The sequence below is a fragment of the Epithele typhae genome (assembly GCF_022376455.1).
Source record: "Epithele typhae strain CBS 203.58 chromosome Unknown BXZ73scaffold_56, whole genome shotgun sequence".
Taxonomy (NCBI): Eukaryota; Fungi; Basidiomycota; class Agaricomycetes; order Polyporales; family Epitheliaceae; genus Epithele; species Epithele typhae.
Genome location: NW_025954247.1, coordinates 1 through 23831, shown reverse-complemented (window position 1 = coordinate 23831; position 23831 = coordinate 1). Strand labels below are relative to the sequence as shown.

At 60.3% G+C, this 23831-nt stretch overlaps 6 protein-coding genes across 6 annotated transcripts; 2 read left to right on the top strand and 4 right to left on the bottom strand.

Annotated features, from left to right (window-relative positions):
- On the bottom strand, window positions 1–1887 carry BXZ73DRAFT_91991 (GroES-like protein; the record flags this gene model as incomplete). Its single annotated transcript, XM_048026201.1, has 9 exons — window positions 1–17; window positions 354–545; window positions 606–673; window positions 723–935; window positions 989–1046; window positions 1102–1198; window positions 1255–1436; window positions 1485–1652; window positions 1842–1887. 9 exons carry the CDS (start codon window positions 1885–1887, stop codon window positions 1–3), a joined length of 1041 nt encoding a protein of 346 aa, XP_047874316.1.
- A 1039-nt stretch (window positions 1888–2926) lies between these two features.
- On the bottom strand, window positions 2927–5281 carry BXZ73DRAFT_91990 (alpha-N-acetylglucosaminidase; the record flags this gene model as incomplete). Its single annotated transcript, XM_048026200.1, has 4 exons — window positions 2927–2987; window positions 3026–4810; window positions 4861–4980; window positions 5031–5281. 4 exons carry the CDS (start codon window positions 5279–5281, stop codon window positions 2927–2929), a joined length of 2217 nt encoding a protein of 738 aa, XP_047874315.1.
- Window positions 5282–8738: 3457 nt separating this feature from the next.
- BXZ73DRAFT_104781 (hydantoinase/oxoprolinase) lies at window positions 8739–12444 on the bottom strand (the record flags this gene model as incomplete). Its single annotated transcript, XM_048016017.1, has 14 exons — window positions 8739–8817; window positions 8871–9040; window positions 9100–9555; window positions 9608–9686; window positions 9751–9761; window positions 9826–10020; window positions 10070–10087; window positions 10140–10303; window positions 10355–10762; window positions 10817–10962; window positions 11014–11813; window positions 11869–11951; window positions 12004–12360; window positions 12417–12444. The coding sequence occupies 14 exons, from the start codon at window positions 12442–12444 to the stop codon at window positions 8739–8741; spliced, it is 2994 nt and encodes a 997-aa protein (XP_047874314.1).
- Window positions 12445–15610: 3166 nt separating this feature from the next.
- BXZ73DRAFT_12095 (uncharacterized protein) lies at window positions 15611–15997 on the top strand (the record flags this gene model as incomplete). The annotated part of the gene is made up of 1 exon (XM_048017458.1): window positions 15611–15997. A coding segment is annotated over one exon (387 nt), but the record flags the coding sequence as incomplete, so codon positions are not given.
- A 4372-nt stretch (window positions 15998–20369) lies between these two features.
- Window positions 20370–21798, bottom strand: BXZ73DRAFT_104779 (uncharacterized protein; the record flags this gene model as incomplete). Its single annotated transcript, XM_048016016.1, has 4 exons — window positions 20370–20385; window positions 20451–21437; window positions 21497–21553; window positions 21608–21798. 4 exons carry the CDS (start codon window positions 21796–21798, stop codon window positions 20370–20372), a joined length of 1251 nt encoding a protein of 416 aa, XP_047874312.1.
- A 1008-nt stretch (window positions 21799–22806) lies between these two features.
- On the top strand, window positions 22807–23794 carry BXZ73DRAFT_80203 (Hydantoinase/oxoprolinase N-terminal region-domain-containing protein; the record flags this gene model as incomplete). The annotated part of the gene is made up of 5 exons (XM_048023235.1): window positions 22807–22834; window positions 22890–23246; window positions 23297–23379; window positions 23483–23600; window positions 23649–23794. 5 exons carry the CDS (start codon window positions 22807–22809, stop codon window positions 23792–23794), a joined length of 732 nt encoding a protein of 243 aa, XP_047874311.1.
- Between the last annotated feature and the right edge of the window lie 37 nt (window positions 23795–23831).

Here is a 23831-nt window from a genome sequence, read left to right as displayed (position 1 = left end):
CTACACGGCGCTGCTGACTAAGCATCAAATTTGAATAGCCAAAGTCAGTCGGACACGCGCATAACGGCATCATCAGACAGACAAAAGACGCGACGTGCACAGGCTTGTTTTCAAAGGACAAAATGCCGTCGTGAGAAGAAGCTGTAGATCATAGCATTGATTTCAGCCTCAGAGGCCCCAGACGCAGCTCTTGCAATGACGTCACACCCTACGAGCCGCTTGGACAGAAGGGAAACGAGAGGCCGCGGGCTAGAACGAACTTCTCTCAAGGCAAAACCTTCGTGCGTAACTGTATATGAACTCAGAGCGACATCTTGGGACCAATCGCCGATGGTCTGGCCCTGTCCGGGAACTCCCAGGGACTATAACCGCCCGGAAGCGTGCGGTCTTGCAGCGTTCGAACGCCTCCGGAGCCTTGTGCAGCGGGAAACGCTCCACAAAACACTTGATTCCCTTGGCGCGAGCGAGCGCGAAGCAATCCTCCGTGTCCTTGGGCGAGCCCACCGCCCAGCCACGCACACTGAGACGCTTGACGAGAAGGGCCACTGTACGTGAGCAGAGGTGAGTACGTGCGTGCCGCGAGGAGCAAAGGGACGCTGGCTCACGGGGAGGAATGGGCATCGGGGCGGTCTCGGCAGCGAGGACGAGCAAAGTGCCGTCTACGGCAGAGCGCCTACGAGCGACGCGGTGGCGACGACGTCGGGGGAGGTGACCATGATCACTTGGCGCCGCCACGCTCGACGAGGGACGCCACCGGGTCGTGTCCTGCGTGCGCTTCCGGGAGGACCTGGTCGGCGAGATCGCCGTCGGTGCGCGTGCGGATGAAGTCGTCCGCTCCGAGTGTGCGGGCGGCATGTTCCTTGACGCCATCGGTCGAGAGAGCCACCGTGCGGAAGCCGAGCGCGGCCGAATCTGGATGGCGAGGTGGCCGATGCCTCTGTGCCAAAGTAGGGAACCCTCCTGTAGTTAGTGGACGAGAGAGACTCACCCGATCCCCTGCACAGCAACAATGTCTGGCGAGATAACGTTCATATGGCGCAGTGAGTCTATCAGCGGCGTGTGAGCTCGGCATCCCCCAGCGAACATCGAACACAAACGCACTGAACGCCGTCACGCCAGCGCACAACATCGGCGCCGCCTCAGCCGGGTCCATGTCCTCCGGGACCGCGACGACCGCCTCGGACCGCAGGGTCACGTACTCGGCGTACCCCCGTCCCGCGTCATCCCAGTACACAGCTGGTGCTCGCAGGTGACGAAGTCGCCCGCGCGGCACCGCGCGCACACGCCGCAATGCCCCCCGTGCCAGCCCGCACCGACGCGCTGGCCGACGCGCCAGAGGCGCTCCTGGCACGAGATCGCGACGACGTCCCCGACATCTCGTGCCCGGGGATGCGCGGGAACGTGGTCGGCATGATTGCTTCGCGCAGATCTCGTCTCTGGCAGCGGCAGCGGCGGAGGCGAGTGAGAAGTCAGGCAAATTGGACCGCAGGCGAGCGCACTCACGTCGCACAGACGCCGCACGCGAGCACTTGACGACGACTCGCCGGCGCGGGGCCACTTCCACGGGATGGTGATCCTCTGCAACTGTCCGCCGGGTTCGAGGACGGCGTAGGCGGTGTATGAGCAGGGTGGTTGTGGAAGGCGGGCGACATCTTCCAGAACGACCGACTGGAGGAACAAGAGGGAATGGGGGATAGGTGTTCGGGCTGTGCGTCCCGTCCACTTATACTTGCACGTTATCCTGCCGAGCGTATGGAATGCCCCAACATATGACAAGTGGAAGGTGACCTGTTGGACATACGGGGTAAGTCGGAACCACTGTGGCAAGGATAGAGACGTACCGCGGTTCCGAGGACAGTTTTCAATGGCTGAACGGAGCGTTCTCATGACTAGATGTCACATATCGTGAAGCCGCGCGTCTTGCGTATATCGTGCGGAGTCGTAAATGTCTAAATTCGGTCACCTACGTTCCACTTGGCAGCGAGCAGCGGCAAGACGCTCGCATCGTGCACAGAAGCGGGTAGTGAGGACAGTGACCATGTGCTCGCTTGGAGTATGATGGGACGTCGGAAACAACGCTGTACGAGCGCGCAATAGGAGGACGGCTGTCTGATAGTGCCAATCCCTGGCGTTGAATGAAAACATGCTGAGTGCCGGCTCAAGAGAGCAGACAGCGCATGTCCGTAAGCCTGCTGGGGTGGACAGGGTCCGCGCTCATAGTACGGCCAGAACTTGATGATCCGAGTGGAGCTACGGTTTGTTGCCGCAGCGAGAATTGTTTCCGCGCCGCCGCCATATGTTGGATTGCAAGTTGCAAAGGGCGAATGCTATCTTTCGGCGCTTGCGTTCGATAACGCGGTCTGTGGATGCGTGCACCGTGACGGTCGACTGAGAAACCGAGAGGAGACAGGAGCACCGTCGCTAGTCACCACTAACCTGGTAGCTGAACGAGGGCGATGGAGGACGAAGGAGGGAGCAGGTCCGAAACGAAGAAGGAGAGATTGCACCCGAGCAGGGGGAGGCGGTCGCGATGACAGTCGACGCACCGACGCGATTTGCGTTCCCTCTTCGCCCGCGGCCTCCGAGTTCGCCTTCGGGCGCGAATTTGCTCGGATCCGCCGGGCGTCGGCTGCGGGAATTGGATCTCAGAAGAAAACATGGAAAAGACACACCTCTAGCACTTCAGGGTGCACCAATGCCCATGCAATCGTGCGAAGATGCCCGCATTGATGGATGCAATCTGCTGTAATGGAACATAAGGGCAGGTCTCAGAGCAGACGTCATCGAACTACCAATACTCACCCATATATCAATACAGAGTACTCCAAAGACATTGACAATGTGTGCTCACCACGTGATCGTCCAATCGCTTCACCACCGTGTCTACGTCTACATCCACCTCCCGTGCATCCTGCGCAACCCATCTCTACGCCCACTTCCGCATCACCTTCTCCGCCATCGCCCACGAGCTCCCCCTCACGCCCCAGCTCTCCCCCTCGCCCGTCCCCCACGTCCCTCGCTCCACGCCCGCCCGAGCTCGATGTTCTTCGCGAGCACCGCCGCCGCGTCGTACGCCGCGCCCGCCTCCTTCACCTCCGCCAGGTACCCGACGAACGCCTCCCAGCGCACAGCGTAGTACGTGCCCACGAGTCCCGCCCACGCCTTCGACGCGTAGTCGTCGATCTCCCCGTCCGGGCCCCACAGCGTGATCTGGTTCCGCGCGTTGTACTCGAGGTACGCCGCGTACGCCGCGTCCCGCCCCGCCCACGCGCGCGCGTCCGCGATCCACGTGCTCAGCAGGAAGTTCTCGTCCGTGTACAGCAGCGCGTCGAGGTCCGCGAGGAGGTCGAGCAGCGTCGCGCCCGCCGCGCGCACCGCGCCCGCGTCCGCGCCGCTCGAGCCGAACGCGCCGACCAGCACGTTGTAGTGGTCCACGAACCGGTTCGCGAGCAGCTGGCGCGCGACGTCGACGACGTCCCGCTGGAACTCCGGGACCGCCGCGAGGCGCGGGTGCGCGGCACGGGCGGCGAGGAGGCCCGCCAGCGCGGGCACGATCGTCGCGTTCGTGTCGTACGGGATCGCGGTCGGGTGGTGCCCGCCGCGGCCGGTCAGGCCGGTGAGCGCGGGCGCGAGCTCGAAGATGCTCTTGACCGTCGCCTGCGAGCTCGGGTCCGCGTTGTTGTACACCGTCGCGGCGAGCGTGCGCCACGCGTCGCGCGCGGCGGCGGGGACCGCGCCGGGGCCGTAGCGGCGCGCGACCCACGCGTCGACGTACGCCGCGGGGTCGAGCGGGGCCGCGGACCACGCCTGGTCGAGGAGGATGTCGTACACGAGCTCGTTGCCCTCCTGGCCCTCCATCGTGAGCCCGATGCCGGCCATGCTGCTGCCGTTGGAGGCCAGAGCTGCGATCGGGCCCGTGGTGAGCGCGGAGAGGTTTCCCTCGAGGCCCATGTTGCCGCCGTAGTCGTGGAGCTCGCACCAGACCCACTGCTTGCCGAAGTAGGACGACGTACGTTCCCACTGCGGCTGCGCTTCGGAGTAGAGGTCGAGGATGATCATGCTCTCCTTTCCGGGGACGCCGGAGAGGTAGGCTTCGATGCGGTCCGTGGTCCAGAACGAAGAGGAGGAAAAGAAGAGCCACCCTTGCATGAGCCACACCGCCTCGGGATCCGCGGCCTGAAGGGAGGCGAACGTGTTTGCAGTCACGTTCCGGAGGTACTCCAGATCGCCGCTGAAGGGGTTGATCTCGTTGTACTGGTCCAGGGTGTAGATGTGCGAGATGTCGCCGTACGCGTCGCGTTGCTTGGAAATGAAGGTTTTCTGCATGCTCGCGAAGAGGTCGTCGAAGGGCTCGAGGAACGAGTCGTTCGTGAGGGATGACGGGAAGCCGGACCACTGGTCGCCGATGATAATGGATGCGTTCGGGTAGAGGTCTGCGAGCGCGCGGGGCACGAACCCGGTGAACGACGGCAGGACAGGCGTCATGCCGAGCTCGACCATGCGCGCGACAAGCTTCTTCTGGAGAGCGAACTGATCCTCGATCCACTGGGTGGGGAGGTCCCCACCCCAGCTGCCCTGGAGGTTGCCGAACCTGTTCCACGCCTGGAAGGCGGGCCCGGAGAGGAACGTCGCAATGTTCGCGTCAGTGAGTCCAACGTCGCGGAAGGTTTCTGCGAGGATGTACTCGTAGCCGACCCAGGCGAGCGGGATGTTCACGCCACGGAGAGCGAGCCAGTCCAGCTCGAGCTCCCATTGTTCGAAGTCCCAGAACGCCGTCGTGTAGCTGAACGTGACTGTGTTGAAGTGGTACCTGGGAGAAAGTCAGTGCCCCGACAGTATCACGCAGCCGAGCAGACCGACCGATAGGGCACGATAGACTGTCCCTTGATAGGCTTTCCGACCTTCGGCAGCACGAGCGGGAGGTTGTCGAGACGTGAGCCCGTCCACCAGATATCTGTGCCTCCAACCTGGGTGAGGTAGCTGAGAAGGGGTGAGTACGGCACGTTTCGTGAGATTGAAGCGCGACATACGTGTAGAGGCCGCGCGCGCAGCCAGACACAGACGTGCATTCTACTTTGACGCCGCCATGGGACGCGTCGGACACGACGAACGTGTCGCCCTCGCCGTCGGTGAGGTGGAAGGTGAACGCGTGAGCGTGAAGCGGCAGGCGCCTCTTGGCCAGTGCATAGAGGCCGTCCACGCTAGGTTCCGCGCTTGCACCGACGGCCGAGAGCAGGAGGCCAACGAGGGATGCGGCGACGACACCGCGGAGGCCTACCATGACGGTCACAAAGCAACCCATCTGCGCAGATAAACTACTTATGATGGCGAGCCAGCAGGCGCTGAATCAACACTTCGGGCGCGGTTTAAGCGAGGTCAGGCTGCTTGTCTCGGCCACCTGTACCTCACAAGATCAGAGTCAATTGATCTGTGATCACCCCCCCGGGGTGATTCCACTTTCGGTAACTGCAAACGTCTCTAAGCCTGCGAACTGTAGTGCCTCTACGGATATCGACGAAGATACCTTGTAGGGAAACGTTAGAACGCAGGCACATGCCCAAGTCCCCGCCCCCTTCCCCGACGTCCCCGAGGGCTCGGCCCAGCCGTCCTCCGCGCTTCCCCGGCACGCGTGAGCAGATTCCCGCGCCGCGCCGCCGCCCGCCCTTGATGGCCCCGGTATATCCGGACGCTGCGCGCCACCGGGTCTCCGCCGGCGCCTCGCCCCTCCGCCACCCGTGCTCGCCGCCCCCAACAGCGAGCTCGCTGTTCCTGCACCCTGCCTGCCTCTCCCCTCCGTTTCCCTCCGTTTTTTTTGGTACCTGCTTGTATTTTAAATGCGCACCTAATGATACACAATGCAATAGCTACAGTTGGCTGGGTGTGCCTGCACTGAGCCCTTAAATCCCCCAAAATGCGTGCAACATAGGAACATATAGAAGCAGTCAATCGATGGGATAAGTTCTGCATAAGTTAGCTGTATATGAGAGCCTCTGTAATCTGCACTTGCAGGTGAATAGCTGAAGGGGTGAAGGCATGATGTCATATGTTATTTCAGAATGACATACTCCACAGTGATATGGCATACACATTTATCGTCTTATGTACACCTAGAATAGTTCCTAGAGGACATTCAGAGTGTATTGCAAAAGACAGCAAGTCAAAGTACGATGTTCTAATGAAGATATGACATATACTCAAAAGGGGGAGTTGGCTTGAAAATGCGGTCTTCATATGTTTTTGTGCAGACCTCCGATCACTGTACATCTTGTTGCATCATGTTTACATGTATGTGCAGAGCTCAGATCGTTGTTTTGGTGCTTATCGGTGAAGGACTGAATACAGGCCATGGTATGTCATTTTTCTATGACATAACGTATAGTGAGATAGCATGTGCTCCGATTGTTATTCTGAAAAGCGGAATAGAACAGGGTACTCTGCTGCTCAACGATGCAGAAGAAATCTCGAGAAAAGGTTCAGGAGTGGCTGAGATATGGCATATGGGTCTAGAAGGGCAAGTTGTCCAGAGGACGCCCTTGAACCACCTTCAACACTGTGCACCCTTCAAGCTCATCTGCCATATCTCAGCCACTCCTGAACCTTTTCTCGAGATTTCTTCTGCATCGTTGAGCAGCAGAGTACCCTGTTCTATTCCGCTTTTCAGAATAACAATCGGAGCACATGCTATCTCACTATACGTTATGTCATAGAAAAATGACATACCATGGCCTGTATTCAGTCCTTCACCGATAAGCACCAAAACAACGATCTGAGCTCTGCACATACATGTAAACATGATGCAACAAGATGTACAGTGATCGGAGGTCTGCACAAAAACATATGAAGACCGCATTTTCAAGCCAACTCCCCCTTTTGAGTATATGTCATATCTTCATTAGAACATCGTACTTTGACTTGCTGTCTTTTGCAATACACTCTGAATGTCCTCTAGGAACTATTCTAGGTGTACATAAGACGATAAATGTGTATGCCATATCACTGTGGAGTATGTCATTCTGAAATAACATATGACATCATGCCTTCACCCCTTCAGCTATTCACCTGCAAGTGCAGATTACAGAGGCTCTCATATACAGCTAACTTATGCAGAACTTATCCCATCGATTGACTGCTTCTATATGTTCCTATGTTGCACGCATTTTGGGGGATTTAAGGGCTCAGTGCAGGCACACCCAGCCAACTGTAGCTATTGCATTGTGTATCATTAGGTGCGCATTTAAAATACAAGCAGGTACCAAAAAAAACGGAGGGAAACGGAGGGGAGAGGCAGGCAGGGTGCAGGAACAGCGAGCTCGCTGTTGGGGGCGGCGAGCACGGGTGGCGGAGGGGCGAGGCGCCGGCGGAGACCCGGTGGCGCGCAGCGTCCGGATATACCGGGGCCATCAAGGGCGGGCGGCGGCGCGGCGCGGGAATCTGCTCACGCGTGCCGGGGAAGCGCGGAGGACGGCTGGGCCGAGCCCTCGGGGACGTCGGGGAAGGGGGCGGGGACTTGGGCATGTGCCTGCGTTCTAACGTTTCCCTACAAGGTATCTTCGTCGATATCCGTAGAGGCACTACAGTAGGCTCGATCATCCAGCCGTTCTCGTCGTGACCTCCTCTAACGGCTGGTCAAACTCGTAGGGGAGCCTCGCAGGAGACCCATAAAAGGCAATCACGTGATGGGGATGCCCTCCCTTCGCTCCACTCCCCCGCCCAAACGGGCTTGTTGGGGTACGCCGCCCTCCCCAAGCCCTGTGCGCGAGCTCGCGCGCGAGCCCCCGCGGTGCGCGCGCGCGGCCGGTCGCGCATAGGCGTCTCGCGGGCCCGTTGTGAACTTGTATCTGCCGCTCCTGCACATGCGAATCTGCGATGCTCAACTTGCTCTCCGGGTGACGGGTCCAGGAGATGTGGCAATCAAATAATGAAACAGCTTAAAGTACAGTAGCTTCTCTGTTAAAATTCAATGTACAATGATCTAGGTACTGTGCGGACAGCCGTGGAATGCGCCGACAGCGGCACGGGCATCCGAAGTGGGTGTGCGAGGTCGACCCTTGTAAACCAGAAACGTTGGGCAGACTCATGGGTGAGGAGCAGTGTTCCCTGGCAGCTCCCGAGATTTCAGAGAGCAGAGAGCTTCCAGACCTGGCTGGAGAGTGGGGTATTGTAAACGCGACACAGGAGAGAGAGTCGAGCATCGCGGGCGACAGACCCGAGACGCCTATGCGCGACCGGCCGCGCGCGCGCACCGCGGGGGCTCGCGCGCGAGCTCGCGCACAGGAGGGCGGCGTACCCCAACAAGCCCGTTTGGGCGGGGGAGTGGAGCGAAGGGAGGGCATCCCCATCACGTGATTGCCTTTTATGGGTCTCCTGCGAGGCTCCCCTACGAGTTTGACCAGCCGTTAGAGGAGGTTACGACGATGACGGCTGGATGATCGAGCCTAGCACTACAGTTCGCAGGCTTAGAGACGTTTGCAGTTACCGAAAGTGGAATCACCCCGGGGGGGTGATCACAGATCAATTGACTCTGATCTTGTGAGGTACAGGTGGTCTCGGCCGGGTCGGGTGTCATCGCCAGCGCCCAGATGGGACGAACGTTCATGAACGTTTGAACGCCAGTCTCGTCCGCTGACGTTGACGCATGTGTACAGAGCTGCAGCATACACCTCTGACTTCCATTAACAGTACAAAAGACAATCTGGTCTAGATTACCACTTCTTCCGACAACGTTCCTCATCTCGGCCTCATACGGGACCGTACTCCTTGATCACGCTGACGGGGTCCTTGTAAGACGCGATCGCTGTGAAGGGCATATCACCAAGACTAGAGCACGACGTTAGGACCACGTTGCAGGAGAGAACGAATATGAGGCTGACCCAAACGCCTCGGGTCCGCCCGCGAAGAGACCCTCCTTCGTGGTCCAGAGCGGGTGGCCTGCAAGTGCCATGACGGTGACGCGCAAACCGTACCGGTACTCGGGAGTACCCAGCGCCGCGCCGTTCTGCGAATCGAGCACGGTGATGAGATCCGGCACGGTCGTGTAGATCTGCACCGCACACCCGGTAAGTACGCTTCCCCACCAAGAGGAACACGTGGTGGACGTACCTTCTTCTCCCCCGACGGCGACTTGATATAAGCGTAGATGTTCTCGTTCTGGAAGGGGATGACAAGCCTATCCTCAGGGCCCGCGGGGATGCTCGCTTTCGGCGCATTCCCCTCCTCTTCCTCGTCCTCCAGAAGGGGCGCGATGGTCACCTCTCCCCACGTGAAACCCTTGCGAACCTCGCGCTGCACGTCGACGACCTTTCCTATGAACAAGCACGCGCCGTTCTGGAGCTCGAGGATGGCGCGGGGGATGCCTTGGAGGTCGTTGTTGCGCCGGCAGCGTGCGACCGCGCGACCGATGCGCCACGCCTGAGAGACGCTGTGTGGGACGCCGTACGCATGGAGAGTCTTGCGGGGGAGAGGCGCGCCGGCAACACCCGACTTCGAGCCCATCTCCGTCGTCGCTGCGCGCAGTATGGTCTCGACCTCAAACATGTTCCGGGCCGATGGCAAGACCTAGTTGCGAGCAGATGTGAGCAAGCTTATCGCCTGTGTCGAGCAAGGAGACACTTGCAATGGTGCTTCCGATGCCGTCAGATATAGCACACGGCCAAAGGCTGTTGGGAAGCCCGTAGACACCCGGCAACCTGGATTCGATGACGGCAAGTAAGACCCCACATGTTCCAGCCGCGCAGAGCATATGACACTCACTTCTGGTACATCTGCACCGGAGAAACATATACAGTCAGACTGAGAAGCACCGAAAAGGTGATTGACGACACATACCCTGGGATACGCGCGACCCATAAGATCACAGTCAAGAACAAACTTGCCCGTCTCGGCGGCAACGAGGAAGGGCTGAACGCCGTTCCCACCCCCGATCTCATTGGAGATGAAGCCCATGTAATCTGGCACTCCCATGAACTTCACGAGCGCGCGAGCGGCGCCGGGAATCTCGTCGCCTCCCTGGATCCGCTCCAGCTAGAATAGACGTGAGCTCGTGAGGTGAAAGCCCCTTGAAGATGCTTACAGAAACGGAAGGGGACCCCTGTGAAAACCCCTGAGTAAAAATCCAAGCAAACTTGAAGGAAACTGCTGACCATAAAGCCGCAGCGAATAAACAGCTCGTCTTCCTGAACATCCTCAGGGTCGACGACGATGAGCTGCTTGCCGTCGCGAAGGGCCTGTCTGGCCATCAAAAAAGGTGGGTAAGACGAGCCCCCTCCACCCGTTCCAAGGATGGCACAACCCTCCGCGATCCACTCTACTCCAGCAGTCAGCATACCGGCTCTCAACATTCAAGAATGGGACTGACCCAAATCGATCTCCGAGAGAGCCCACTGCCTGTTCGGCAAGATGACAGGCTTGTAGTTGTCGATATCGACAACCTCAGCTCCCAACCCACTCCCTTCCGCCGCTTCCGCTTCGTTGGTCAATGCCTTCTCGGCTTCGACGACTTCTGGCTCATCGACCAGTGCTTCATTCTCGGCGTCGACAGAGGCAACCGCTTGAGGGGCGAGATCGCCGGCGGCCTTGACCATGATTCGCGTCGCTTGGTTGACAACGTACTGGACCGGGATGTTCGCAAGCTCCACGATGCGCGTCGAGGCGGGGTCCGCGCCCGCTGCAACGGCCTTCTGGATGGCCCGAGCTTTGATCCCCTCGATCACAGTGTGGATGTCACGACCGGCGAGAATCTCAATGGTGTCAACCTCGCCAGCAACTGCGACGGTGATCAGGGGCTGTTGGATTCTTTCTGGGCAACGAGCTCACGCACCTTTCGCCATAGCGGCACCGACGGCGTTAGCGACGCCGAAGAAGGGAGGTCGGATGATCTGGCTGACGCCAGCGAGTTCGTCAGGGGAGATGATACTGCCACCTCCGACGAGGAGGACCGTGATGTCTTCGGGAGAGGTCTTCATCCTGCGGTACCAATTCAGCGCATGTACTCGTCCGAACCGAAAATAGACGCACTTGTCAATAATACCCTCAAGGAGCTTCTTGATACGCTGCATACCCCGCTCGATGGTGTCCGCGCCGACATCGCCTACGAGAGACTTGTCCCCCAGTTCCGCGCGTCCGCTAGCCACGATGAGATCGGTAGTGGTGAGCACCTTGCCTCCAAACACCCGAGCGTCGCGGGTGAGGTTATATCCGACCGACTCGGGGCCTACAGAGACCTTCCCGTCCTCCGCGGCGTGAACGACCGAGCCGCCGCCCAGTGCTATCGACTGCACGTCCGCCATCGCGAAGTTCGTCCGCACCCCGCCCACCTCGATGTAAGAGGCTGCTTGGCGCGGGAACCCGGAAGGGAGCAACACGCCGACGTCGGAGGTCGTCCCACCGACGTCAACGACGATGGTCGACTTGCCCTTCTCGACTTCCGATGAGCCGCGTGTGCGGTCGTCGAGGCCGGCAAGAAAGGCAGCGCCGCGCATGGAGTTAGTGGGCCCCGATGCGAATGTGCGGATGGGGAGGCGGGCGGCGGAAGCGGCGGTGGTGAGGGTGCCGTCGTTTTGTGTGAGGAAGAGGGGACAAGTGAGTTCGAGGGTGCGCATCGCATTCTGGAAGCCGCGGATGGTGCGTTGAGCGAATGTGAGGATGGAGGCGTTGAGGATGGAAGCGTTCTCGCGCTCGAGCAGGCCGACTTGGCCGACTTCTTTGGAGCAGACAACGTTCACCGAGGGACCGAGTTCGCGGACAATGATGTCGCGCACGCGCCCTTCGTGTTTGTCTTCGTTGTCGAGGGTAGAGTATATGCCGGTCAAAACGACCTGGGCACCAGGACATGGGTGTCACGGAAAAGAGATAGAATGCATCTCAACTCACATTCTTGAGACCTTTTTGCTTGATGATAGCGCATTGCTCAACCACCTGTGCTTCTTGGGGAGCGCGGATCTCCTTGCCGTCAACTGTAAACCCTGTCAACGCATAACAGATGACAGGAACAGGTTATATGCGCACTTTCGAAGCCACCATCAATATATCCAACGTGCCCTTCTGTGAGAACCCGCAGAGGCTTCGGGAAGTCGATGAATGGAGGGCATTGACGCGTGTAGGGACCGCAGAGACGGATGACGGCGACCTTGGAGAGCCGGCGAGCATCGGCCTCAAGAACGGCGTTGATGAATGCAGTTGTGCCGATGCTGACGGAGGCGACCTCCGAGGGAGAGACGGAGGCTAGCTTGAGAACCTCGCGGACGGCGTTTTCGATGCCCTTGGAGACGTCGGAGGTGGTGGGAGCCTTGTAATGCGAGAGAACGCCTCGGCCTGGTTCATGGAGCCGGGTGACATCGATAAGGACGCCGTCCGTGTTGGTTCCTGCAGTTCATGCTCGGGTGAGTGCTCCGGTATCGGGGATAGGAAAGGTTGCGTACCCCCGACATCTACGCCAATGCGGAGCATGATTCGAATGGGAACGGCGCGTGAGAGGGGGGTGAGGAGGACTCGATCCGGAGCGTGGCATTTCCACGAACACTTAAACTGAGAGAGAATGGTTGAGGCAGAGGTGGAGGCTTATCGTCATCGGTGGAAGAAAGATATTGCCCTGTTGACTGATACCGACGTCGGCGGGCGGCCAGGGGTGGCGAAGGGCCAAGGAGAACAACACTAAAGACGGGCGATAACCTCATATGGAGACCGAGCGGGCAATCGCAAAGGAAAACTTGAGGTACAGATGGTATGTACTACGCGAGAGGAGGCTCGGCCTCGACCGAATGCAGGTACGCGCCAGTGCAAGCGCGCAATGCATCACGAAAATGGCGGTGAGAGGATCATAAGCGGAGCATGCGAGATCGAAATAAGTCTGCGAGATCATCAGTTGTCTGCCCGGCCTTCTTGTGACGAATAACGACCAAATATCATCGAGCATGAGCAAGTATGATCAGTGGTCAGTGGGAGAGGGATCTCGGATGGTCTTATTGCAAGGCTGGTTTGATCCCGCCAGGTCTACTTCACGGGGGTCCCGGGCCGTCTATGAGCTGACAGGCAGGGCAGTATGGTCGAGCATGGTCAGACTTCGCGGAGCTTCTGGTCATGCTCGGTCGAACGGCCACAGCCATTTGGTCGACACTGATCGGACCGAGCACACGGTATGGACAGCTTGAGCATACATATGGAGCCATTCAAACGACATAAATCGGAGAGACAGAATTATTATTGTACCATTAACTAGAGTGTATATTACAATGACGTCTGACGACACAACATACATCACAACGACAACACTGAACAGAGACGCACGAATACCTGCGGCATATGATAAGATCCACCATGACGACCAGCTACCGGAGATATGCAATGAGATGGGAGTGGAGGACGTGCTGTACAGGATGCCGTGCGCGGAGTCGATGAAGAGCAGCTAATAGTCGTCGCCTGCAGCGCGACGTTGAGGTTGCCCTTGGAGAGCGAGTAGTCCGCCGCATCGACAGCAATGGGGGTGGGGGAAAGTGGTCGGCACATATCGCATGAGACGGAAGAGAGAGATGGACGCACCCGTCTTCGCTCATCCAGGACATCTCGATTTCGAACGTCAGGACGGAGTCGACCAGGCCCTTCACGCGCAAGATCGGGTTCGTTGCGCCGTTCACACGCCGCGTCCCCCGTGGGCCTGCACATTGTTGCATGGACGTTAGACGAGGAAAGGGGCAATAAAGTGCTGTACATACCGTGAGCTTGCGGGGTCCTGTCGTAATTCGCCTCGGGTCAAATACAGAAGGAATTCGTACACACCCACTGTTACCCGACAGGGGCTTCTGGAGAATCTGTGAGTGTCGGAAATTTTGTGCTAGAAGGAAATGCATACATGCGGGTGTAAATTGAGTGCGCATATAGCAGGCAGATACTTACAGAGCATCAGCAGCAACAGGTCGGAGTCAATATGACGATAACGGGCGACTCCTGCTTGATTTTGGGCTTAGACCGCGTGACCTGCGGTCGAGGGAGTGGATATATGCGCATAAAATGATGCATTATCACGTACCAAGGCTTCAGAAGTGCTCTGTTTAGCATTGGCGGGGTGTCGGGTCCCTGGAAGCATCCAACGGGGAGCCTGATCATAGTGAGCGAGTAGACTCGGCAGGGCAAGTCACGACGATACGGGCTGGGCTATACAGCGAGCTGTGTTGGAGCTGATCACGCGAGTGTGGGAGATGGTGGTACTGGTGGAAGGGAGAGGAAGACATGTGCATGAGGAAGTTTGCGCTTTGGTGTTTTTGAAACGCCCAGGGCCACGGTCACGTGGGTTAGACGTGCGTTGTGCCAAAGACCCACGCAGCCATATGACCTCATCCAAAATCCACCTTGACCTCGTACCACCACCATCTCCTCCAGCGTCTACCACCAATCCCCACCCTACCCTACCCCCGTACGATGTCGCCCTACCCCAAGAAAGGTAAGGGCAAAAAGAAAGCCACCACCCCGGTCGACGAATACACGACCTGGGAGGACGAAGACGGTGAGCTCTGTGGCGCCACCTCCACCGACATCGCTGCCGCGCTCGTCGAAGAGCGGCAGCTCCCCAACCTCCTCCGCTACCTGGCTCGCACCATCCTCCGGGTTGGTGGGTTCACAGGGCCCTACGTCGACGCGGCCGCGGCCGACTACGACTCCCGCCTCGCCTCATTCGGGTCCAAGTACTCGAACGGGGCCTTCAACGCCATCACCACGACGTACGGCACGCTGTGCGAAGTGGTCGGTGAGGCCATCCGCGAGGCCAACGTCCACCACCGCGAGCTCACCCCTGCGGCGACCGCCCCCACCCCCACACCTACTGCCAACGTGGCTGACGCCATGGACACCACCCCGGCCGACGCACCCTCCCCCACACCCCTCCCCGCCCCCCTCCTCCAGGCGGCGCCTCCGGCCTCCCCCCGCCTGCCCCCGTCCTCGAGGCTGCCCCCGTGGTCGCCCCCGTGCCCCCCGCTCCCACGCCTGCTGCGCCCACCGGCGTCGCGGCCCTCCCAGCCAGGCCCTTTGGGGCCCCGACCCAGCCTGCCCCCGGCCCCGCGGCCACGGCCAGCGTCCCTGAGCCCACATGGGCGACGGTTGCACGCGCCGGCGCCAAGAGGAAGGGGAAGGGGGTAACCGGCACGGCCCGCAAGGGTTTCGTCGCGTGCCCCGTGGCAGCCGCCGCTCCCACGGCTCCTGTCCCGCCCCCCGCCACTGCTCCCGTCGCCCCGGCTAAGGCCGCGCCGACGGCACTTCAAAACACGCTGGCCGCGCTTCGCCGCCGCCGCCCGGCCGGGTCCGCCCGGCTGGTCTACCTCCACGCCGCCCACGACCTCACCCATGCCCCCGTGTCGTCGAGCGACGCCAAGTGCCTCGACGTACTCCGCCGGATGGTCGATTTCAAGATCGACCGACTCTCCTCCAACCCCGCGCGCACGCGGTGGACGATCGTACCCGCGGCCGCCCCCGTGACGCCCCCGTGTCCTGGGAGGCCCAGGCCACCGCCCTCGCCGACCAGCTCGGTCGTCTCCTCAGCGCGCCAACACCCTTGCGCGCGTCAAGGTACGTCAACCGGGCCTCGGTCCTCTACCACCACGTCGAGTGCTCCGCACTCGACGACGCCGGCGCTCCCGTCGCCCTCTTGCCCTTCGACGTCCTCCGGGACGCAGTCCATCGCTCCGGCGACACCGCGTGGTCCGACGGCCGCGCGACTCTCCCCGACACCATCACCTCCGTCCGCTGGGGCCCCCACGCCATGGACGCCACCACCGCTACCCTCTTCGTCGACGTCGTCGACGACGAGGACTTCAAGACGCTGCGCGCCCTCAACGGGTCGCGGCTTCTCTTCGACATCGGCCCGCGCGCGTGCATCCTCGCGCGTGTGCCCGACCGCCCCCTCCAGTGCTCGAACTGCCAGCAGTTCGGGCACGCGGCCGTCCGGTGCCGCGCGGCCCCCGCGTGCGGCTTCTGCGCCGGGTCGCACCACACCCACCACCACGAGGCGCTCGCAAAGCGCCCGGGTCCCACCGTCCACGTGGCGAAGTGCGTGGTTTGCGCAGGCGCGCATCCCGCCTACTCCCCCACCTGCCCCCGCCGTCGGCCGAAGAACGACGCGCGGGCACCCAAACCTCGCTCGCCCAAGGAGCGCGCCCCAACGGGCGCGTGACCTGGTCCCAAGCGCGAGCCCCCCCGGAACGCGAGATGCAGCCTCCGGCGCCTGATGAGGCCGGTTCTAGTATGAGTAGCCCGAGCGGGGTGAGTGTGGCGGCCAAGAAGCGCACGGACTTTTTCTCGGTGGACTTTAGTTTCGGGCAAACGCGCGCTACACTCAGGGGGTGCCAGGCGCCCTCGGCCTGATGACGTCGTAGTTCCGCAGCTGCCTTCGGGCGTGGTCCCGTGCCCACGCGGGCGTCAAACGAACGCGGGATACTACCTTAGCCGTGTAGTTACATGTGCACCCTTTGTGTCACACGGGGATAGGTTGAGAATAATAATAATAATAAAAGCCATATGACCTCATCCAGCATGTTCTTAATAGTTCTAGTGCTATCTATGAACATCTAGAGTGTTTATCCAGTGACAGGGACACAGACAGTGGAACAGGAAGAGTGTATGGGGGAAGTTTGCATATGAGGCCCGCATGGCCGCGCACATCAAGTGCACAACTCCGAACTACTTAATACAAAGCGACGAGACACAAGTTGTCTCATACAATGAAGCGGACGAGCTCATCGCCTGCCTTTTTCCCTGCAGGTGTTTGCTTTGCTTCCGCGGTCGGTGCACGGTCAACTGCAGATCTCCAAAAGGTCGCGCATCGTCATCTTTCAGTCTGTGTCAGGTCTTGCTCGGTCGGACGACTGCTGCCGGGCCGGACGTGTCATCAGACCATGGTGACAATTACACCCCTGCCGTCAGACCATGGTCGACCATAAGCCTGTCTGCGCGATCATTGTCTGTCCTCTCGACGGCATTAGACCTCAACGCGTCTCTCCGTCGAATGTATGATCATTTGTCGCTCTAAGGCAGTCTGCATGATCACGCCTGGTGCCGTTAGGTCACACTCTGATCTGCGTCCGTCCCCGTGACCGTGCGGGATCGTCCGACCGCAAGTTTCGTGATGTGTGGCCTGGCACTTGGAAGACTGGGTGTGCTGAGGATCCCACTGACAATATTGGACTCGGATAATGCCCTCCGAGTGTCCCACACTGAGTGCGTAACGCATTCCATCCGGGGTTGAACGTTGAGATCCCCTCGAGGCGGCGACCAGCGTACCCATCACAGGCGCTGAAGAAGCAAGACATTCCACCAAAAAAGAAAAGAAACGGTGGCGAACCCGACTGGCGCGGAGATCACCGTGTCGATTGATACTTATGACGATGTCCAACGGGCCGCATTCTCCGCGGGCAGAAATAGCAAACGGTGCATGGCAGACACGGCGCACAGCAGACAAACGCGGCTCTCGCGGTGGCGAACACGGAGGGCGGGGAACAGCGTCGACCGCCTGCCCGACAGCGCATGGGCACCGCGCCCAAGATGGGAACGACAGCAAGACTTCTGGGCCCCGCGCCAGCGCCCAGGACGTCGTCCTTAGACTGGCGCTAATGCCCCGCGCACTTATTCCCCCCGCGCTGCCCCCCTCATGAAGTCTGCCTCTCTCCCCGCCCTCCCTTCTGCTCGCTTCTCCCTACACCACCGCATTCGACCGCGCGCAGCGCGCTCATGTCTTCCTATTTCACGCACCGTGCAGACTGGTCAGTCCTCTCCTGCCCTCGCTTCTTCCACGCCATTTGCGCTGCGCGCCCTCCCACGGCGCAACTCCATGTGCGCACGTGGAATTCCTCGACGCCAAGCTCGCTGCCCTACTTCCGTTCTGCATCATCACAGACTTGCCCATACACCTTTGTCCCCCCGCAGTGCACTAGGGGGCCATGTGAGGGGACACGTACGTGGAGGGTACTAGAGGGTGTTGATTCAAGGCGTACACTGCGCCAAGCGGTATGTCTGCCACATGCAGTCTTGCGCGTCGCACCCTCTATCCTCCTCCATTCCCGAGATGCGCAAGCCGCGGCTCACCGTGGGCGGTCCGAGGAGAGGCAGGGTCCGCGCATATACGCCGCCGTACCAAGGGCGGGGCGTGAAACAGGTCCCATGCATGGTCGTCATTCACCTTAAACCTACTTACTCAATCATTCTATCCAGTGCACGGAAGCAAGAGGAGTTGCGCCAGAAGTTTGACTCTACTCCTGCGATCTATCGGACTGCCCTCTCCGCCGCCGACTCCTCCATCCTCGACCTCTCACTTGCCGAGCTTGTTTCCACCTGCGGGAGCGCGGACGGATTCACTCCTTTGGATGTCCTTGAAGCATACGGCAAGCGGGCTCTCGGAGCTCACAATGCTACCAACTGTCTTGCCGACATCTTTCTTGACGAAGCGGCAGAGAACGCGTCCATACCACCGGCCACTTCAGAACTACCTCTTCTCGGTGTCCCCGTCAGTATCAAGGAGTGTTTTGACGTTGCTGGACACGACACCACCGTGGGTTTCTCATCTCGTGTCGGTCACCCTGCCCTCCAATCCGCCCCTCTCCTCCGCCTTCTCCGCGATGCCGGCGCACTCGTTTATGTGAAGACCACCCTCCCCACTGCCTGTCTCTCATTCGAGACAAGCTCCGACCTCTTCGGACGCACTACCAATCCCTTCAACCCCGCATTCTCCCCCGGCGCGTCCACGGGCGGGGGCGCCGCTCTGTTAGCCTGGCAGGGCAGTCTCATCGAAGTCGGCACCGACCTTGGCGGCAGTTCACGCTACCCTGCCGCATTTTGCGGCCTTTACGCTGTCAAGGGCTCCGCAGGTCGTTTCCCAAACGATGGTTCCCTCGGATGCCTTCCAGGACTGGACGCCGTCCCAACGATCACTGCTCCGCTCGCCCGTTCACTCTCGGACCTGCGTGACTTCTGGGAACGCATAGTTCGCATGCGTCCGTGGGAGTATGACCATACCGTGCGTCGAATTAGTGGCGTTCATTGTGTCTGCGCCGCTCACGCTTCTAGCCCTTCTCCACTAGTGCGTGCCTCTGACATGGCGGCCTTCTGATTACGTGACCTCGGGCCAGAAATTGAAGTTCGGGCTGATTATGGACGATGGTAAGGTTTTCCAAACATTTAGCACGCTTCAAGGACTGATCACCTCCCCAGGTGTCATTCCACCCACACCGGCGAATGCGCGTGCACTCGCTGAGGTCGCCGACGCGCTCAGGAAGCAGGGTCACGAGGTCGTGTCATTGTACGCTTCTTCCTCCGCCGCCGCCGCATCTCGCCGCTCACCGTGCCACTGCATTCACTCGGCAGCCATCCCCCTAGTCCGCTTGAAGGGCTCAAGATCGGTTACCAGCTCATGTTCGCTGATGGAGGTCCGTGCCCCCGCCCGAGCCCGCTCCCTTCTCACGCGCACTCACGACGCCACAGGCGCCTCCGCGTTCATACCCTTGCGAACTGGGGAGTCCATCTCACCAGCCTTACGCACGGTCCGGACGATCCTCCGCTTGCCTCTGTGGCTCAAGCGTCTGCAAGCCTCCTTCCTGCGCTGGTGGTCGACCCCGAAAGGGCGCAACGACGCGTGGCGGACCTGCTCGCGTGCTTTCACCCCCGCTCGGCGCTGGAGGAGCACGGGCTCGTCTTGCAGCGCGACGCGTATCGTGCGCGGTGGCACGACGCGTGGCGGCGCGAGGGGCTCGACTTCGTGCTCACCCCGGTGCACGCGCTCCCCGCCATGCCGATCGAGCCGGAGGTGAGCGACAAGGCCACGCTAGTGTCGGCGAACTACTCCTTCCTGTACAACGTGGTGCGTGTCACGAGTTCGCGGTATGTGGGCGCCGGCGCGACTCCTGGCTGATGTTCGCATCCCGCTATGTAGCTCGACTACGCTGCGGGTGTACTACCAGTGGCCGGGTCGACAAGGCCCGGGATAGTTATACTGCAGACTTCAAGAAGAGCGACAAGTATCGCGGCTGAGCGATGTCGCCCGCCAGGTGCACGAGATCTATGACGCCGAGGCCATGGACGGTCTGCCGCTGTCAGTACAAGTCGTCGCCGGACGCTTCGAGGAGGAGAAGGCTCTGGCGGGCATGGAGGTCGTCGAGGCCGCGCTCCGGGAGTCTGGTAAACCCTTCGTTCCGCAGGTTCTGTAAATACCTCGTACGATATCTCCTCATTTCCATACCGAAATACCCCGACCGTGTACACATTTCTTGGGTCCAGAGTCGCTCTTGATTCACGTCTTATCGTACGCTAGTGTCTACTTATCGATACCCGTCGTGTAATCGCCTTGTACTTCTACATGAGGACCGTTCTGTATGTAATTCGGTGGCGTTCTTCACACACGTTCAGCACCAACAGTATCTGGACAGAGCATCAGCGCTTCAGCATCCTCCTCTCGCACGGGCACCAACAGTAGAAGCACGTACTTCTCGTTGTAGAGCCAGTCCAGCTCTTCCTCGCCTTCATCTCCGTACCACTTGATCGCGGACAGGTGATCCGTCCGCTCCTTCGTCGCGAACCCCATCTTCTCCGCGAGCCCGCGGAGGTTGTCCGGCATGGACCAGAACTCGATCTTCGTGCACCCGTGCTCCTCCGCCGCCCGCACAAGCTCCCCCACCATCTTCGGGAACGTCCGCTCGTCCGCCCGCAGCCGCGCGACGACGACCGTCTTCGGCTCCGTCCGGAGCTCGTACGTCCACGACACGAACCGCACCTCCTCCTCCCGCCCCTCGCCCGCCGCCGCCAGCACGTCCGCGAACGCCTGCCCCGCGGGCACGACCGCCGCGCCCCACAGCCGCAGGTTCATCGTCGGCCGCAGGCGCATGTCGAAGTCCATGAGGCGCGACATCACGAACGCGCCCACGCCCGCGTCGGGCAGGAACGCGAGCCGCACGCGCTGCGGCGCGGCCGCGGCCGCGCGCGCGACGTCTGCGCGCAGCCAGCGCGCGTCGTGCGCGTACAGCGCCTCGACGTCCGCCTTGCCCAGCCGCGCGAGCTCGACCTCCTCCGCCGCCGCCACATCCTCCAAGCGAGGCGTGCTCTCGGCCGAGAGGACGAAGAAGGTCTCGCGCGCGCCGAGCGTCGCCCAGCCCGCGCGCGGGGGGTCGGGGCGCGGCCCGCAGGCGTGGTAGAAGTCGCGGCCGAGGTCGCTGTAGAGGACGGAGAAGCGGCCGTTGGCGACGCCCGCGGCGCGGAGCACCTCGGGGTCCGGGGGCGCGCCCCACGCGGCGGGGAAGCTCGCGCGGTCGAGCGCGTCGGGCGCGGCGAGGACCCAGTGGAGGAGGCGCATCATGTGGCGCGCGTAGCCTTTGCGGCGGTTCGCGGGGGCCGTGAAGACGGACGCGACGCCGTACGCGGTCACGTCCTCTGCTGTTGAGGAGCTGCGGCGCGAGGCGGTCGCGGTGCGGCGGTACCTGCGGAGAGGTCAATGTGGAGCGAGTGCGGGTGGAGCGCTGGGTACTCAAGTACTCACGTCTCGCAGGAGGAGAGGAAGGTGAGGCTCGTGGGGTCGGTACGCCGCACGAGTACCCTGGGCAGTGAGTGTTGGTGTTAGTGTGTCGCAAAGATATATCGGATCGATTACCAGGTGATCATGTTTCCGTTCGCTGCGTGTGGGTCGCTATCCAGAACATCGTCACGGCGAAGGTACTCTTCCAAGGGCATACCGCGGCCCCACTGCTCGAAGTGTCTTCTGCGAGAGTCCAGGGTTTGCTGCCTCGTCGCAGGATATAGGGACAACTCGCAGAGCGGGAGAGCGGGTGTCGCATCGGCCATCTTGTGGGTCGAGACGTGCTAGGAGCAAGAGAAAGTGGCGAAGAGATATCTGGCCAAGAACCGGCCGTCGACATCTGGGGGGCCATCGCGTTGCAGCGATCCCGCGGGACGATGTCGGCCCGAAGCCCGTGTCGCCCAAGGTTAGCCAAGGTTCCACCGCAACTTGGCCAATTTCCAAACCCCTCCTTTCATCACTTGGCACTCAATCTCCTGGATCCGATTTATGGAACCATATGCGGGCTCAAGACTCAAATTTTCAAACGTTGGATCTGCCAGCGGCGCTAGTACTCGGCACTATTTCCAAACTTGACGGTTTGATCCTTGAAGATGAGCCATTGGCTACCAGTGTGTCACATGTATGTTCCAATCGTTAGACTTCTTCAAGGGCTCTGGAGTGATAAAATACGCAGTGTCGAAGTACTACGGTTACGGTTCCGCCTATGCGGGTTCCCAGAGACATCTCTAATGTCCTCTTTCTCCCCATCATATGCATCATACCAACATTATACCCCCAGGCCAGACGGACCGGGGTCAGCTCTCAAAGACGACAGCGGCAACGGCAATTTGCTTTCCGCCTATCCAAATCAACGCAATGAGCTTCATACGGCCTGCATATTTCGTGTCTTGCGAACTTTAGGATATGGTAAGTGTGCGCAGCCAGCACACATGGAGACGCCCGTGCAAATCTCCATCACAGCCGGTGTCTTGCTTGACCTCCGACACGTTTAGCGTTTCCCCCCTGGCCCACCGGCGATCGAATTGATCCTCGGCATTGCTCTTCAGTTCATCCTCTTCGGAGATCATCGCAACGGGCACCCGACGGTCCGAAGAGCACGCGAGACAGTTCTCCCTAGTTCTCCCCAAGAGATAAGGGCCGCCGACGTTGCTTTAGCCTTCATCTTATCAGCACCGATAGACTTGTGGTGGCCGCAGACTCGAGCAAAGGAAGACGCGATCGACAGACCAGGCCTGACTATCTCCGCTCATCCCCTCCTCACTGTTCTTGAAATGCTTCGCATCGGTGTCGACGTCGGAGGTGCGTCCCACCGCGAGAAGCACGAGCGCAAACATCAGCTGACCCTCGCTCGCAGGGACGAACACAGACGGTGTGCTGATCGATGTGACTCGTCTTCACGAGCCGAGCCGCGGTGTGCTCGCGCACTACAAGGCCCCCACTACGACCGACGTCTCCAAGGGAATCGAGGAGGCCGTCCGCGAAGTCCTGAGGCTCGCGTCTGTGTCGCCTACCGAAGTCGCGTCAGTCAGCATTGGGACGACCGCGTTCATCAACGCCGTGCTCGAGGCGGACGCGCGCAGGCTGGCCAAGGTCGCCGTCATCCGTCTCAGCAGCGTCTTCACCAAACAGTGCCCGCCTTTCATCGACTTCCCCAAGCCGCTGCGCATTCTCACCGAGGGTCATGTGGGTTACGTCGATGGAGGTTTCGAGAGTGAGTGCTAGTCGTTTCTCCTCCCTTCGCAAAGCCCGACGCCTTCGCAGTCGACGGTAGAGAGATCAGACCCATCAATGAGGCCCAGATTCTGGAGCAATGCGCCATTGTCAAGGAAAAAGGACTCAAGAACGTGAGTACCTCCAACGTTGTCTTTGGCAGGGCGGGTCGGCGCTCCGGGCCGTTTGCCGGCACATTAAGTATACTTGTTTTTGACGCATGTGAATATTCGTTAGGTGGTCTTGACGGGCATATTCTCCTCGCTCGACAACGACGGAAAGCAAGAAATCGCCGCCAAGGCTATTATCGAGCGCGAACTCGGACCTTCGGTCAATGTGGTCGCCTCACGAGAAGGTGAGTGCATACATCGTGCACCTCAACAGGCGTCTTATTTGCTTCCAGTGGGACAGGTCGGTCTGCTCGAGCGCGAGAACGCATCCATCCTCAATGCCTCCATCCTCACATTCGCTCAACGCACCATCCGCGGCTTCCAGAATGCGATGCGCCACCCTCGAACTCACCTGTCCCCTCTTCCTCACCCAAAATGACGGCACCCTCACCACCGCCGCGTCAGCCGCCCGCCTC